General features: G+C 34.3%; 1 protein-coding gene across 1 annotated transcript in view; it reads right to left on the bottom strand.

Annotated features, from left to right (window-relative positions):
- LOC111086844 (fibroblast growth factor 18-like) overlaps positions 1–17,299 on the bottom strand; it is a 69,152-nt gene extending 51,853 nt beyond the window's left edge. Inside the window, exon 1 of the mRNA XM_022391378.1 lies at positions 16,898–17,299. Coding sequence (XP_022247086.1) covers positions 16,898–16,911 — 14 coding nt within the window. The 5' untranslated portion in view covers positions 16,912–17,299. The remainder of the gene's footprint in view (positions 1–16,897) is intronic.
- Positions 17,300–17,719: the final 420 nt, after the last annotated feature.

Raw genomic sequence — 17,719 nt, 5'->3', positions numbered from 1 at the left:
CCTACTTATTAGTCTATCCAATGCTGTTAAGGGCAGTTTAGCTGACTCCTTCATTATATCGTTTATAATTAAACAACTCTCTCGGTGCCATATTTACTTGTAAATTCACAACAAACCAATAAAACGACACATGTTCTATTATATGTTTACTAATTTCAAACTTGAAACATAAACTTTGGGATGTTTGAACGAAAATACTTCATGGTGGCACAAAATTCCAAACTCTCAAGTGGCCAACAATACACTTTTCAATGCTGTAACAAGGACTATTTACTATGTCTCATATATATATATACCTCCGCCATGCAGCATTGATAAAAAAAAACAAAAAAACAAAAATGTATCCGTATTTACGTCGTTATCCACGGACATTGACCATTTTTGGCAGAACAATGAGGAATAATATTCTACATATGTCCACCAAGTTTCATCAAAATCTGACCATTTTTGACTGAGTTGCAGAGCAAAAATAGTGTGAAAAATCGGTCCCCATGTTAACAGATAGGATTTTTTTTTATTTTCGTGACGTTGTTGTGAGCTTGACCTTTGGCCTTGATCCTCAATAAACTAATCAATTCTAAGTTGGGTCACATTCCAAATATACACCAAGTTGCGTCCAAATCCATTCAGCCATTTTCAAGAAATCTTCCTGACAAACACATACACACAGGTGAAAACATAACCTCCGTCCACCTTAGGTGGCGAATATAGTTATACTGATTTGAATGCTTATGATTATTATTGTTTAGAATTTTCGACACTTTCTTACTACAAATGAGCAGGACTTTCCGTCGCGTTACTTAAAGAAGTGTTATAATACAGTTTATTTTGTGTTGGTTTCAACTACACTACCTGGTTCTTCCTCAAGACGTACAGTTAACCTAATTAAGTTCTCTGTGTTCCTGGTTCTTCCTCAAGATGTACAGTTAACCTAATTAAGTTTTCTATGTTTCTGGTTCTTCTTCAAGATGTACAGTTAACCTAAGTAAGTTCTCTGTGTTCCTGGTTCTTCCTCAAGACGTACAGTTAACCTAAGTAAGTTCTCTGTGTTCCTGGTTATTCCTCAAGACGTACAGTTAACCTAAGTAAGTTCTCTGTGTTCCTGGTTCTTCCTCAAGACGTACAGTTAACCTAAGTAAGTTCTCTGTGTTCCTGGTTGTTCCTCAAGACGCACAATTAACCTAAGTAAGTTATCTGTATTCCTGCTTCTTCCTTAAGACGTACAGTTAACCTAAGTAAGTTCTCTGTGTTCCTGGTTCTTACTGAAGACGTACAGTTAGCCTACGTAAGTTCTCCGTGTTCGTGGCTTTTCCTTAATAAAGGCGTACAGTTAGCCTACGTAAGACCTCTGTGTTCCTGGTTCTTCCTTAACACGTGCAGTTAACCTACGTGATTTGTCTGTGTTCCTGGTTCTTCCTCAAGACGTACAATTAGCGCAGATTAGTTTTCAATGTTCCCAATTCTTCCAAAAAAACATAAATTTAGCGTATTTACGTTTCCTATATTCCTGATTTTTCCTTACAATAATAGTCAGTGGAAGTAAGTTTGTTGTATTCCTCACTCTTCATTCAAGGCGTACAGTTAGCGTAGGTGTGTTTCCAGTGTTCTTCAAGAGGCACCGTTAGCGTAGGTAAGTTCCTATATTTTCAGTTATTCGCTTGAAGCGGTTTTTCAACAGTTTCAGATAGAGATTTTTTTGCACGTGTGCTTCAGATTTTTTAATGAGACTGAAAATCTCCCAGTGCAAATTTCCGGATACTTCGTAGCTGACGAAACGACAACTTCCGACAGGTTTATAGATAAACAACTCTCCCCCGTGTCAAGTTTATTTTTAGATACACGATAAAAACAAAAAGATGCATTTTTATTATTTAATCCTTTATCTGAAACTGATAAAGTTGATAAAGGTACATGTAGTTTATATCAGACTTTTCCTTATTGTACAGACCAGATCTCGCTTAGGACAAGCTGCGTATCAAAGTTTTCTTAGTGTAAAACTACATAATGAGTTATCTGCACTCTGTCTACTACGAGGAATCGAACCCTGGATTTTCACATTGTAAGTCCGTAAACGTACCTCTGACCTATCGGGGTGGGGGGTGTATCGAAGCGCCCGGGTTTGAGACTTAATGCCACTGAACGTGCTCCGCACTTTGAGCTGTAGACGCGTTTTAAAAGTGGAGGTCAATTCCATTATCTTGTTCAAAAAGCTGGATAAAGCCCTTGTTGCAGAGATGGTGCTGCTTGCCTCCCTTCTCATCATTACGTCAAACCTAGGAGTAGCTATACCTAAATCCTAGGGGTCTCTGATTCCTTGTGACCACTAGCGCAGATATAGAAGCGACTATACCTGAACCCTAGGGGTCTCTGATCCCCTGTGATCACTAGTTTAAATGTAGGAGCGGCTATAGCTGAACCCTAGTGATATCTGATCTCCTGTGATCACTAGTTTAAACCTATGAGCGGCTATACCTGAATTCTAGGGGTCTTTGATCTCCTTTGATCACTAAGTTAAACCTATGAGCGGCTATACCTGAATTCTATGGGTCTCTGATCCCATGTGATCACTAGTTTAAACCTAGGAAAATTCCAGCTCCTATTCTACACTTCGTATCTATTTGAATGAAAAGCTACTACACAACAGGGTCTCTTTAAAACATATGAGCTAAGCAACAAATTTAAGAACTTAACTGGAAACAATTGTGGTTGCTTTTTGTTTCGTTAATGTAGCATGAAACATATTGTTTATAAAACATACATAGCTTAGGATTTAGAAACTTACGACAAACGACATTAGCTTAACGTGTCTGATATAGTCTGCATATTCTTAGATACTTTAGTTTGTTTCTAAAGTTTAAAGTCTGAATGTGTATGGATATTATGTTGATAACGATTTATCAACACATTATCCATATTTGATAAATCCGAATTGATCTCAAAGCTCTAAGTTCGTGTGTTAAAAATGGAAAACCTCCGTCTCCATATTAACTGGACGTATTTATATATATGTGCTGACACAAATCTAGAAGTTATATTTTGTTGTCATTATTTCTATCCATCTATTTCTCTATTTGGCTGTCTGTTATCTGAAAAATAGTTAATCAGCTTTTCTCTCTAGTATAACAGAAAATTTGTCTTAATTATTTCCTATTCAACTTTTAAGTTGGCCTTATGTAGGCGGCACTAGTGTGAAAATCAGTTATTTGACAGCGTATTATGAATAGCGATCACTTCGTAACATAGATGACCTTGTCTAAGACTGACTAGTGAACAAAGCGGCTATTTGACAGCGTATTATGAACAGCGATCACTTCGTAACATAGATGACCTTGTCTAAGACTGACTAGTGAACAAAGCAGCTATTTGACAGCGTATTATGAACAGCGATCATTTCGTAACATAGATGGCCTTGTCTAGACTGACTAGTGTTCAAAGCAGCTATTTGCCAGCGTGTTCTAGAGAGACTTATCTCTGTCAGCACAGATAGTGTGTTTCGATATCCTAAATGTTCGCTGTCATCACCAGGTAGCGCTCTCACAAACTTACAGATAAACGAAATTAAACTCGAAGTATCACGACATGGCAAATGATAAAAGTTGTAGATGAAGAGGAAGGGATAGGGGAGATAATAGTGTGTTTTTAGGATGGAAAACAGCGAAGCAGTTTCGATTTCTCACAACTAAATTCGTAAATACGTGTCTAAATTAATGGCATATTTGGAACTACATTAAGGTCGAATTCTTGTATAAAAAATAAAGGAAATCCGACACTGACTCGGCACTAATAACAAGCTAAAAAAAAACCAAAATGACAAGTTTCAAAATATTATTTTCTTTACGTCTTATAAACACCATTTCTACATGTTGTAGCATGCCCAGATTAGTTACATTTTATGTTTCAGCAACTTCCAGATAAGTTACATTTTAAGTTTCAGCAACTTCCAGATAAGTTACATTTTATGTTTCAGCAACTTCCAGATAAGTTACATTTTAAGTTTCAGCAACTTCCAGATAAGTTACATTTTATGATTTAGCGATACACAAATTTGTTACATTTTATGTTTCAGCAATGTCAAAATTAATAAAATTTTGTGTTGTACCAATGGCCAGGTTAATTACATTTTATATTGTAGCAATGCTCACATTAGTTATGTTTTATGTTTCAGCAATTATGAGACGATTAACGTCTTATGCTGCAGCAATAAGCAGTTAAATTCGATTTTCCTGTTGTGGCAATGGTCAGGCTAGTTGCAATTTTATTTTGTAGCGATAATGAGATTAATTATAATTTTATGTTGTACCATTTGCTCTTTTACGCATACACAGTTTAAGTTGGGATGAATATTTTGTCTCACCACAAGGCCTTGAATCCGGCTCACCATGTCCGAAACCTAGAATTATTCCTTTAATAAAGTATGATCGTTTTGTAAAAATCATTATTATATTTCAATATACTTTTAGACATTAATATATACAATATGCTATGACATTTTGTAAAAAAAAAGTCTTTGGTTTAAGGTATACAAACTTCCAAAGTAATAAATATAAATAACAATAAATAATTTTGCTAAGTTGCAGCAGTAGGAAATAGTTTGTGAGTATCCTGAAATTCTGTGAGTTATTATTTACCACAACCGTTTCCCGCGAACAGTCACCAGGGTAACATATTATGTCTATTCTAAGTCAGCCATCCAAGGGTTCAATTCCAAGTTGGCACCCAGATTGGTTGACTCCCATGTTCACGAACCTTACTTGATTTATTAATAATTGTTGACTGTGCAAGTTTAAATTTATATATTGATATGTCTGGAGTGTTTATCTGTAGAATACAGCACACCCAACTCACGACCTACGCGTTCCTTCTAAGAGGAACATCTCGCGCGCTCAGTACCGGCTTAGTCACAACTTGTGGTATGCAGTTTTGTATATAAGTAAGCGGTCAGTGATGTTACGTTCTGAGGAAAGGTGGTGAAATTAACAGACCCGAGAAAAAGGGAATATTAAAAGTAATTAATATGTTTTTAATTTGAATAACCGAACAATTTCTACATAGATCCAAGGATTGCAACAATATCAACTAGTTAGGAAAAAAACAAAAACAAATACCTAGTTTCGTGGATATTTACTTTTTGTATGTTATTCTTGAACTACAAGTTGTAACGAAAACAAACACCCGTAGATTCAGATAAATGATAGTTGATCCATAACAAATTATATAGGTCTAAGCCTTTAACATTTAACCAATCTGCTTAAATGAGGCTTATTATATTTCAGTCACACGTTCAATAACAAATTGTACAGGCCTAAGCCTTTAGCATTCAGCCAATCTGTTTAAATGAAGCTTATTATATTTTAATCACACGTTCAATAACAAATCATACAGGCCTAACCCTTTAACATTCAACCAATCTGTTTAAATGAGGCTTATTATATTTTAATCACACGTTCAATAACAAATTATACAGGCCTAAGCCTTTAGCATTCAACCAATCTGTTTTAAATGAGGCTTATTATATTTTAATCACACGTTCAATAACAAATTATACAGGCCTAAACTATTAATATTCAACTCGTCATTCCTACATCATCACAACCAATGTGTGTTACGTATATCATCACACTATAGGGCAAAACACGGATGAACCTTTTATAGGGATACAAAATTTCCGCCAGAGGGAGAAACAGCGTTTTATCACTTACTCGTAAAAGCTGGTTTATCGCTTTACGTCGAACTTCTCTACATTACAATAGTTCTAAAAACAGAAATAAAAATGGTCGCAGTCTTTCTAATAACGATTCATGACAGAAGAAATTTGAAAATTGTACATGACGAAAAGCCATGTTTCGTGAACGCACATTCCGATTAAAGCGATCACAACCTAGATGTTTGTATTTTTTTTCACTATCTGTGCTGTCTAGAAGAAACACGCCACTCTCAAATTTCGATAATCTACGTGAAGGAATAAAACTATTTAATGGCGTAAAAGTAGCTTCATTTTCGATGCTGACTAAAACTGAATATTTTATGTATCAACATGTTTGATGAAACTTGCATAAATATTTGTCACGATCTTTCCTGTTTTATGGATTTGTAATTATGCATTTTTCAGGTAAGTAAGAGAAATATCATCATTACTTTCCTGTGGATAATCTAGAGATTACAGCAATTTGTCAGGAGATTTAGAAAAGTGTAATCCTTACTTTACTGGGGATAAAATATGGATTAAGTCAGTTAATTAGGTGATTTGGATAATGTAACCTTTACTTCACTGGTGAAACTATGGATTAATTCAGGTGACTTAGAAAGGTGTAATCCTTACTTTACTGGGGATAAAATATGGATTAAGTCAGTTAATTAGGTGATTTGGATAATGTAACCTTTACTTCACTGGTGAAACTATGGATTAATTCAGGTGACTTAGAAAGGTGTAATCCTTACTTTACTGGGGATAAAATATGGATTAAGTCAGTTAATCAGGTGATTTAGATAATGTAACCTTTACTTCACTGGTGAAACTATGGATTGATTCAGGTGACTTAGAAAGGTGTAATCCTTACTTTACTGGGGATAAAATATGGATTAAGTCAATTAATCAGGTGATTTGGATAATGTAACCTTTACTTCACTGGTGAAACTATGGATTAATTCAGGTGACTTAGAAAGGTGTAATCCTTACTTTACGGGGGATAAAATATGGATTAAGTCACTTAATTAGGTGATTTGGATAATATAATCTTTACTTTATTGATGAAAATATGGATTAAGTCACTTAATTAGGTGATTTGGATAATGTAATCTTTACTTTATTGATGAAAATATGGATTAAGTCAATTAATCAGGTGATTTGGAGAATGTAATCTTTACTTTACTGATGAAAATATGGATTAATTCAAGTGACTTAGAAAGGTGTAGCCTTTATCTTATCGGGGATGAACTGCGTGGCTTATAGAAGTGTAATCTTTACTTTTCTTAAAAAATAAAATAGAAACTAAATTAAGTATCAGTTAAATCTCAGATAATCTTAATTATTATTATGCAAACTTCTTCATGCGGAAGCCTTCGGTATCGAAAAGATTAAACCAATTAAAAGATAGCCCACTATCAATGAATATTATCAGCTATTGTTAGATGTTATCTCATTTGAAGTATAATCTAAGAAATATGATTTAAACCTCTCAAATCTCGCTTGGGCCTGAAGGCCTTTACCACTAAGTTGAAATGGTTTTCAAACGAGACCCAAAACTCGAGCGATTTCGAGTAGTTCACTATTCTTCTTCAGGAGAATAAAGGAAATATAGGTTATCTTAATGGAATATCGGTAAGAAGATAATTAAATCATTAATTAACAGATAGAAAGTTGGGTTTGTTTGTATTCATAATCCACGTCTGGTAAATTTATATTATGTTTTGATGGAGCTAGAAAATGCTGAAAGACCAGTACAGGGTGAATTTCGGTTCTTATGGTGTTTCGGTCAAGGTCACGAGAGCCGAAATGTATCTTAAGTTGGGGGCTAGTCCTGCTATGATAAATAATTAATGCCTTACCAACAGTGTCGAGTCAATTTTTATACAAGTGACAACGACCACACAGCATGTTATGCAGAGGTACATTAATAGGGTTAAAGTTCATGATAGATGTGAACACGTCGTAGATCAATTGAATGGGAGAAAAGAAAAATTACAAGCTAGAGGAAGTGTGAAAATCGAAAGTAATGTTTGACCTTGTGATCCTATTGCACGTGAGACCACTCAGTGGTTTAAAAGTCTTGGTAATATCTAAAAGAGCTTTCGGGACATTTGAGACTACTGACAGGGCGTGGCAACAAACATGGCCGCTTATTAATGGGCACCATATATAAGTTCTATGAGGTAAAATTAATTACAGAATTTTCAATGAATTGTAAAAACCTTGCACTCTTGCTACATTGGTTATGTTCTACTGTTTGAAGTTGTTTTGGTTTTTTTTTTAATACACGTGTTAACACATATAAAAGGATGTTGCTCGTATTATGGTATACGACTGACTACCAAATTATTTCATAATCAATACACAAATACTACTACAGTGTCATAAAGCTCTGAAAATAATGAAACAGAATGATTTAAAACCAGAAGATAAAACGTTTTAAACTTAAGAAGGAGGAGGGTCGGAGTAAAAAATAATAATCATACAAGTAAATATACTTCGAGGAATGTCCTAACCAGGGGTCGTGTAAGAATGTAAACCTATCAGAAGCCCATCCATCCTGCACGTGCTCATCAACCACCTTTGTTTATATATATTTTGTATTTTTAACTCATAAACGTCGAATCTTATCGTATTGTGGTTTACATAACGCATTGGTCATTAAGATTACATAGTGCTTGTCTTTGTATACATCAGTAAACATAGTCATGCAACAGTAAGAGGAGAAGAAAACACATGATCAAGCCATGTTAAGACGTTTCACTCTAACAGGTTCATTCATGCAATATAATTCTTCACGTCGTTGATGATCTGATTTTTTCCTCCAAATAATAATTAATTATATAACAACTACAATCCTTTTTTTTGTATAAATATGTAGGACTTAATTACAAGTTGCTATGTATCCTTACAATGTGCATGAACCTGATTACAAGTTTCTATGTACCCTTACAATGTGCATCAAACTCGTTGCAAGTTGCTATGTATCCTTACAATGTGCATGAACCTCACAACAAGTTTCTATATATCGTTACAATGTGCATGAACCTGATTACAAGTTTCTATGTACCCTTACAATGTGCATCAAACTCGTTGCAAGTTTATATGTATCCTTACAATGTGCATGAACCTCACTACAAGTTTCTATGTATCCTTACAATGTGCATGAACCTGATTACAAATAAGTATGCCCTCACAACACTCAAGTCATTTGATTTCTAAGAATAGATGCTAATTTAATCGTTGATGTCTCTCTTCCTATAATACTAGTTTTATTTAGTCTGTAGGAATGGGTGCTAATTTCATTGTTAGTGTCTCTCTGCCTACAATACTAGTTTATTTTGATCTCTAAGAATTGATGCTAATCTCATGATAAGTTTTCTTTGTTCTTTCTTTTGCTACTTAACAATTCCACTACAAGTTTTTACGTAATCGCTTTGTTATTTTTAATGACGTGTATAAATCTCGTTCTAAATATGAAACTGATCCTTATGCTTATTCGTATATTAGTTAATGAAAAACTACAGAGTTTTTCCTTATATCATTACAGTATACCACGTGTTCGTCAATTTCCTCGTTCTTCTCGTGCAATGTTTGACAAATGTTTCCCCACTCAGCATGGGGTATGGTATGCTTAAAGTATTAAAGTCCACAAACAAATAACGTTTTATAATACACAATTAAAATCTTTATTTAAAACCGATGAACTGTTGTAAAAATCACTCTACGTGTTTCAACGTGGTTTCACGTCATGTACAGGAGTGTGAAAAAACAGTTACCGTGTGCTATATAAGAACAAAAGACATGGTCATGTGACTAGTAGTTTACAATTCAAAAAAGAAGATCACGCCATCTACATACTTTCCGATTTTCTAACCCTTCATCTTTATTTAAGATGTTTCATTATTTCAATGGCTTCTCTAATATTTCTAGCAGTCACATTCTTCGGTTAGGCCAAAATAACCATTTTTTTCCATCAGATGATATGTCCTGTATAATTTACATGTTCATTTGAATGTGGTCGTGCATAAATTGATCAAACTAGAAGAAACTTAAAATTTAGAATAAATGAACATAGAAGAAATGTTAAATACAAAAGTGAAAACCCTGCATTAGCTGAACATATCATTCAGTGGGAAAATACGGTTATTTTGGCTCAACCGAATAATATGACTGCTAGAAATATTAGAGAAGCCATTGAAATAACGAAACATCTTAAATAAAGATGAAGGGTTAGAAAATCAGAAAGTATGTAGATGGCGCGATTTTCTTTTTTGAATCGTAAGCTAGTAGTCACATGACCATGTCTTTTGTTCGTATATAGCACACAGTAACTGTTTTTTCACACTCCTGAAGATGATGTGAAACCACGTAAAACATGTAGAGTGACTTTTACAACCGTTAGTCAGTTTAAATAAAGATTTTAATTGTGTATTATAAAAAGTTGTTCATTTGTGGATTCTAATATTTTAAATATATACACAAGTTCCTTGTAGTTTAACCTTTTAATAATATGATGTGCTGATATGCTTTACTGCAGTTTAAATATGGACGATGCTAGCCAGTGAAGTATTTTATTTGTTGTTTTTTTCATGTTAAATATATTGAAGAACGTTTCTGACATGAGCAAGTTAACGGTTTAACTATTCAATAATCTTGGTAGGAAATAAATGTGCCCGTAAAAATATTAGTTGTTTTATGAGTATTTAACAGATGCTTGTTGTACTTTGCATGCTAATCACACTGAGTACTTAACAGATGCTTGTTGTACTTTGCATGCTAATCACACTGAGTACTTAACAGATGCTTGTTGTACTTTGCATGCTAATCACACTGAGTACTTAACAGATGCTTGTTGTACTTTGGATGTTAATCACACTGAGTACTTAGCAGATGCTTGTTGTACTTTGCATGCTAGTCACAATGAGTACTTAACAGATGCTTGTTATACTTTGCATGCTAATCAAACTGAGTACTTAACAGATGTTTGTTGTACTTTGCATGCTAATCAAACTGAGTACTTAACAGATGTTTGTTGTACTTTGCATGCTAGTCACACTGAGTACTTAACAGATGCTTGTTGTACTTTGCATGCTAATCACACTGAGTACTTAACAGATGCTTGTTGTACTTTGCATGTTAATCACACTGAGTACTTAACAAATGCTTGTTGTACTTTGCATGCTAGTCACACTGAGTACTTAACAGATGCTTGTTGTACTTTGCATGTTAATCACACTGAATACTTAACCGATGCTTGTTGTACTTTGCATGCTAATCACACTGAGTATTTAACAGATGCTTGTTGTACTTTGCATGCTAATCACACTGAGTACTTAACAGATGCTTGTTGTACTTTGCATGTTAATCACACTGAGTATTTAACAGATGCTTGTTGTACTTTGCATGTTAATCACACTGAATACTTAACCGATGCTTGTTGTACTTTGCATGCTAATCACACTGAGTATTTAACAGATGCTTGTTGTACTTTGCATGCTAATCACACTGAGTACTTAACAGATGCTTGTTGTACTTTGCATGCTAGTCACTCTGAGTACTTAACAGATGCTTGTTGTACTTTGCATGCTAATCACACTGAGTATTTAACAGATGCTTGTTGTACTTTGCATGTTAATCACACTGAGTACTTAACAGATGCTTGTTGTACTTTGCATGCTAATCACACTGAGTACTTAACAGATGCTTGTTGTACTTTGCATGCTAATCACACTGAGTATTTAACAGATGCTTGTTGTACTTTACATGCTAATCACACTGAGTACTTAACAGATGCTTGTTGTACTTTGCATGCTAGTCACACTGAGTACTTAACAAATGCTTGTTGTACTTTGCATGCTAGTCACACTGAGTATTTAACAGATGCTTGTTGTACTTTGCATGCTAATCACACTGAGTACTTAACCGATACTTATTGTACTTTGCATGCTAATCACATTGAGTACTTAACAGATGCTTGTTGTACTTTGCATGCTAATCACACTGATTACTTAACAGATGCTTGTTGTACTTTGCATGCTAATCACACTGAGTACTTAACCGATACTTATTGTACTTTGCATGCTAATCAAACTCCAGATGTTTATTATTATGGATGTGGATAAACTTCAATTTTAAAAGCAAAGAAAAAATGTAGTTTCTAATTGTAAAGAAAGGTAAAGCTTTCTTCGTCGAAAACGACCACCAGAGTCTCGGTGAAATACTTTCATACTAAACAACGCAATTTGATAGGGCCCTACTGTGACCCACAGGGGCAAGAAACTTCTTTTCCTGGAGAAGCCATTTTAAGCGTTATCCTTAGGGCGTGACACGGAAATATATAAATAACAACTGGTTAGTCAAAAACGTAAACTGACTGTACTAAGTCTGTGTCATATATAAAGTCAAATCAACACAATGATTCATCCATCGTATTCTTGATTTGTATTATGAGCTATTACACACATATTTATATAGACAATTAGTTGTTAATTAACATATATACAAAGAAGTTTTACCAGCTTTAAAACTTTTCGTTTATCTCCAGAATCACCCAGTACTGTAAGCTTCAAAACTTAAAGTCCTTGAATGTTGTCATTAATGTAAACACTGGTGTACAACGATGTTGTTAACTATTAGTTTAAAAACACTAAAGATACTGGTGTAATATGATGGGTGTAACTATTAGTTTAAAAACACTAAAATTACTAGTGTAATACAATGTATGTAAGTGTTAGTTTTAAAACACTAAAGATACTGGTGTAATACAATGTATGCAGATATTAATTTAAAAACACTAAAGATACATATTTGATATACCTGTTAGCTAGTTATAATATATCATTACCTGATGCTCAGGATTCCTTCAGTGCCTGTTTTGTTTTACATGTAATATATAATGTATCTCAAGGTTGAATAGACTCTGAATGTTACACGTTTTTTTTAGAGTGTCAACAATAGATATGCATACGTAAATAACTAATGTTTAGTACAGAGGTGTGACACACCGGTACGTACAGTAAGATGTATTATCTCCCTGGGTTTTGCGTTGATAACAACATAGCATGTTATTTACATATTTTCCCGTTGTGTGTACATTAAATTTTCCACGATAAAGGGTCATGCTACCAGCAATGTCGAAATTATCCGACCTGATGCGGAGTATTTCCATAAGACTCGTCCGTGTTCCTTATTTGTGCAACAATATGGTTGGTTGTTAGGTGTTTTTTTTTTTTTTGGCACAAAGCAATAGCAACAATATGTATTTACAAGTTCGATAAATCATATTTTAACAGCCAGAGTATTTCCATAAGACTCGTGCAACAATATCTATTTACAGATTCGCTAAATTATGTTATAACAGCCCTTCTGTGTAAAAACACTATTTATCAATAATGTTAATCGTAAGTACGAAACAATTGACCTTCATAAAATTATGGTTGTTAAAAAATGACAGAACTAACTTTTAGGGAAAGGATAAACTAGTGTGTCTTCTCTCTAAAGGAATTTATTATGTCTGCTATGAACGTGTGCAAAATTTTCAATATTTGTAATTTTTAATGTCATAAATTCAGTCAGTGTGACTTTGACATAAGGTGTGTGAAGAAAAATTCTTTTCACACGCTAACGAAGCATGATTTTAATCAATTATACTTGTCATAAGATATTAGTATTAGGTATATTGTATAAGTAGAAAAATGCGAAGGTGATAAAATAAAAAAAATAGTCTTTTAGGAGAAAAATCACCTTTAAAAACTATGGTAGTAATTTATTTACTTGGAGACGTTTCGAGCAAACCCTCTTTTTCAAGCTAGAAACAAGCCTGATTTAATAGGTCTAACGTAATGTATTATGACACGTAAACTTATTATAAGGTGTGTGAAGTATATACTCTAAGTGTGATGTCTCCGCTAGTTACCCTATAGGTCTAACGTAATGTATTATGACACGTAAACTTATTATAAGGTGTGTGAAGTATATACTCTAAGTGTGATGTCTCCACTAGTTACCCTAGTGGATTATAATTGATGTTCGTGTTTTAGTATAAAGGTACACAATGGATTACCTCCACTCTGCCCACGGATTTTCCTGTTATAAGTCCGTAAACTTATCGTTGATCCAGTTTGGGATCATTGTGGATAATAAAATGTTAATGTTTATGACGTTTTCCTTCTGAACCCAAGTAGAAAAAGACAACCAGTGTATGAAAACTAGTTTAGAAAAAAAAAACAAGTGTTGACGATACCGAAAAAACAAAAACAAAAAAAAACAAGTATTGACGATACCGAAAACAACAAAAAAAAGTATTGAGGATATCGAAAACAACAACAACAACAATTGACGATACTGAGAAAAAAAACAAACAAGTATTGTTGATACCAAAAAAAGACAAGTATTGACGATACCGAAAAAACAAAACAACAACAACACTTAACAACTAGTAAATAATTGTCAATGTTGTATTAACTGAAACAAGACAAATTTCACTATAAGGCATGTATAAATAGTAAGTGTGAGTAATGTTTATCAAAAAACAATAAACAAACACACAACAGACTGACAGTACAGTTCACTGTTCTGACCTTAACTGTAAACATGAGTAATGATTCAAAAACATACAAACAGATGGCGCAAAACACTTTTAACAATAATATCTTTCAATATTATCAGAGTGAGTGATAATTTAAAAAAAATTATAAACAGCCAGCTAGGAATAGTTTATCATTAACACGTTAAAATGCTACCAGAGTGAATAATGATAAAAAAAAAAACACGAACGGCGAGGAATAGTTTATCATTAACACATTAAAATGCTATCAGAGTGAATAATGATCAAAACACACGAACAGCAAGGAATAGTTTATTGTTAAAACTTTAAAATGGTATCAGAGTGAATAATGATAAAAAACATACGAACAGCGAGGAACAGTTTACCATTAACACGTTAAAATGCTATCAGAATGACTAATGATCAAAAACACACGAACAGCAAGGAATAGTTTATTGTTAAAACGTTCAAATTCTATCAGAGTGAATAATGATCAAAAACACACGAACAGCGAGGAATAGTTTACCATTGACACATTGAAATGCTATCAGAGTAAATAATGATCAAAAACACACGAACGGCGAGGAACAGTTTTCCGTTAACACGTTAAAATGCTATCAGAGTGACTAATGATCAAAAACACACGAACGGCGAGGAATAGTTTACCATTAACACGTTAAAATGCTATCAGAGTGAATAATGATAAAAACCACACGAACGGCGAGAAATAGTTTACTGTTAATATGTTCAAATTCTATCAGAGTGAATAATGATCAAAAACACACGAACAGCGAGGAATAGTTTACCATTAACACATTGAAATGCTATCAGAGTAAATAATGATCAAAAACACACGAACGGCGAGGAACAGTTTACCATTAACACGTTAAAATGCTATCAGTGGAATAATGACTAAAGATCACACGAAAAGCGAGGAACAATTAACCATTAACACGTTAAAATGCTATCGGAGTGAATAATGATCTAAAACACGGAAATTCAAACTCGAAACCTCACTCAAGCATACAGAGCAGTGGAGAAACAAGTGTAATGAGAAATGTGCTTGTTATAGCATAATAGTACAAATAGTACTAGTACAAGCAGTTCTGGTTGCATGGACCCCCCCCCCTCCCCTCAAACACATACACACTTTCTGTGGCACGAAGTATTTCATATTTAAAATGATAATGTTTTAGTACATTGCAGAAATATATTTTAGATAGTATATGCTTCATAATAAAATATTTTCATGACATTCAAGCAATATGTTAATTGCATGCGACTTATTTGGCCAATGGGCTCCACTAGACCCCACTTGTATCTACCTTGCTTTGGAAATCGACCTTTTAAAATTGTGCCTCGTGGTAGTGACAATGCAAGGAGTATGATAAAAACAGTACTTCAAGGAAAATATTATTAATACGAGTGGTTATAAGATAAGTAGTTACAATACAAGTACTTATAAAACAAGCAGTTATAAGACAAGTAGTAATAATACAAGCAATTATAATAAAATTAGTTATAAAACAAGTAGTTATAATAAAAGTAGTTATAATAAAATTAGTTATAAAACAAGTAGTTATAATAGTTATAATAAAATTAGTTATAAAACAAGTAGTTATAATAAAAGTAGTTATAAAATAAGCAGTTATAATACAACTAATTATAAAATAAGCAGTTATAATACAACTAATTATAAAATAAGCAGTTATAATACAACTAGTTATAATACAAGTAGTAAATTACAGCTATTATGATGATGTGATGACTGTTAAGTGAATGAACATTTCATCTACGTTTTAACGAGCTGAAGTTGTAAATACGTGAAAGATTTCATTTTGAAACGAACTTTTAACAAGGAAGTGATGTATGAATATGATTTCACTGTACCTAGAACATATTGCACGTTCACCAGAATGCCCAGAAGATTGCGTCATTTTCAATGTATTGAAACATCGTTACCACGTGGCATAGTAATACGTGAGAGTTGGATGAATCTTGAATCAGGCAGAGGGAAAGTTTTATTGTATTAATCCACAGAAAATGTGCAGGTTTAGTGTGTTTGCAGGGTAAGAGTGTTGGACAGTTCTAGTAGGTTACAAATGAGTTTCGTATTACACAATAATGTTTTTATTCGTTGGAAATGTTTCAGAAAACCGCGTATTTAAAGAAAGAATATATATCATACAAGAAATGTGTTTATACAAGTCTCAGCTGCTGATCAAGCATGATCTGTATATTTAACTAGTTATCCTCAGCTAAATAACAGGTGTGAGGGTCTAAATGAGTTTTTGTTATCAACCAATAAGCGCATTGTTTAATTATGTCACCTGTCTCCCTTAAGTAGCAAAAACGAAACGGTAATCCGCCGGTGCGTCCAGCTTTAAGATTGTGGACTTACAATGCTACAATACAAGTTTTGATTTCCCGAGGTGGGCAGAGCGCAGATAACCCTTTGTGTGTATATTTGCGCTAAAAGGCAAATAATACTAACAATAAAACATGCTGAAGACTCTATTATTAATCTCGATAAATATTATGGAGTCTGGAAGAGCTTTGAGCAACCGTTGAAACCCTGTTAACAACCGAACTCATATGAAAGAACGAAGTTGGGAAATACTATATATCCAATAATTCCCCGATACTCTCTCTGTTTTACTTACTTGAATATTAACATGTGGCCTTAGCTGGCAGACATGGAGTGCTGGGCTCTGGCACTGAACGCGAGAAACCACGGACAACAGCGGTAAGTAGCCAGCACGTGTGCTGTTTCAGCTCAGGGGAGGTTTTTAACTTTTGGTTAGCTGTAATACAGCTTCTCCTGATCACGAACGTGCAAGCACCGACATCTGTCTCTGGCATACTTCTTGTCAAATGCGGATCTCCCCGGGAAGTTCTCCGTCACCCGGCGATTCCCGAAACACCATTGAACAATGCCAGGTAAACGTGTAGTTAGAGTCAGCAAAGTAGGAGAGACACTACTAACAGTAGTAGTAACGCGCCAAGTAAAATAGTCCAAACGCTCTTGTGTCTCTAGGTGTATCGAAACAGGATGCACGAAACGATTCTGCCTGCGACAGCAGAGATACTGGAAAGCAATCGAGAATTCGTTCTGTTGTACCCACTGAAGCTCGAGCTTTTTACTGCTGTCACGTGGGCGCAGTAGTTATCAAATCATAGAGTTTGTTTCACAATTTCGCGCAAAGCTACAGAAGGCTGTCGGCTCTAGTCTTCCCTAATTTCGAGCTGACAGACAGAGAGAAGGCAACTACTCAACGGCACCCATCACTAACTCATGGGTTTACTCTTGCTGGATTGAACAGTTGGATTTGATCACCGCTGTTATATTGTACTCATGCCCCCAATCTGTGAAGCGCGTTTTTGCAGCAATGGGCTGCAAACCATGAACCCTTGGATGTATAGTTTGAGTACGTATCTAGGGTACGCTCGGCCCAAATTTTTGTATGTTTGTTTAAGCACAAAGA

This window comes from Limulus polyphemus, unplaced genomic scaffold (assembly GCF_000517525.1).
Source record: "Limulus polyphemus unplaced genomic scaffold, Limulus_polyphemus-2.1.2 Scaffold1481, whole genome shotgun sequence".
NCBI lineage: Eukaryota > Metazoa > Arthropoda > Merostomata > Xiphosura > Limulidae > Limulus > Limulus polyphemus.
Note: the sequence above shows the minus strand (reverse complement) of the source record. Positions and strands in the feature narration are given on the sequence as shown.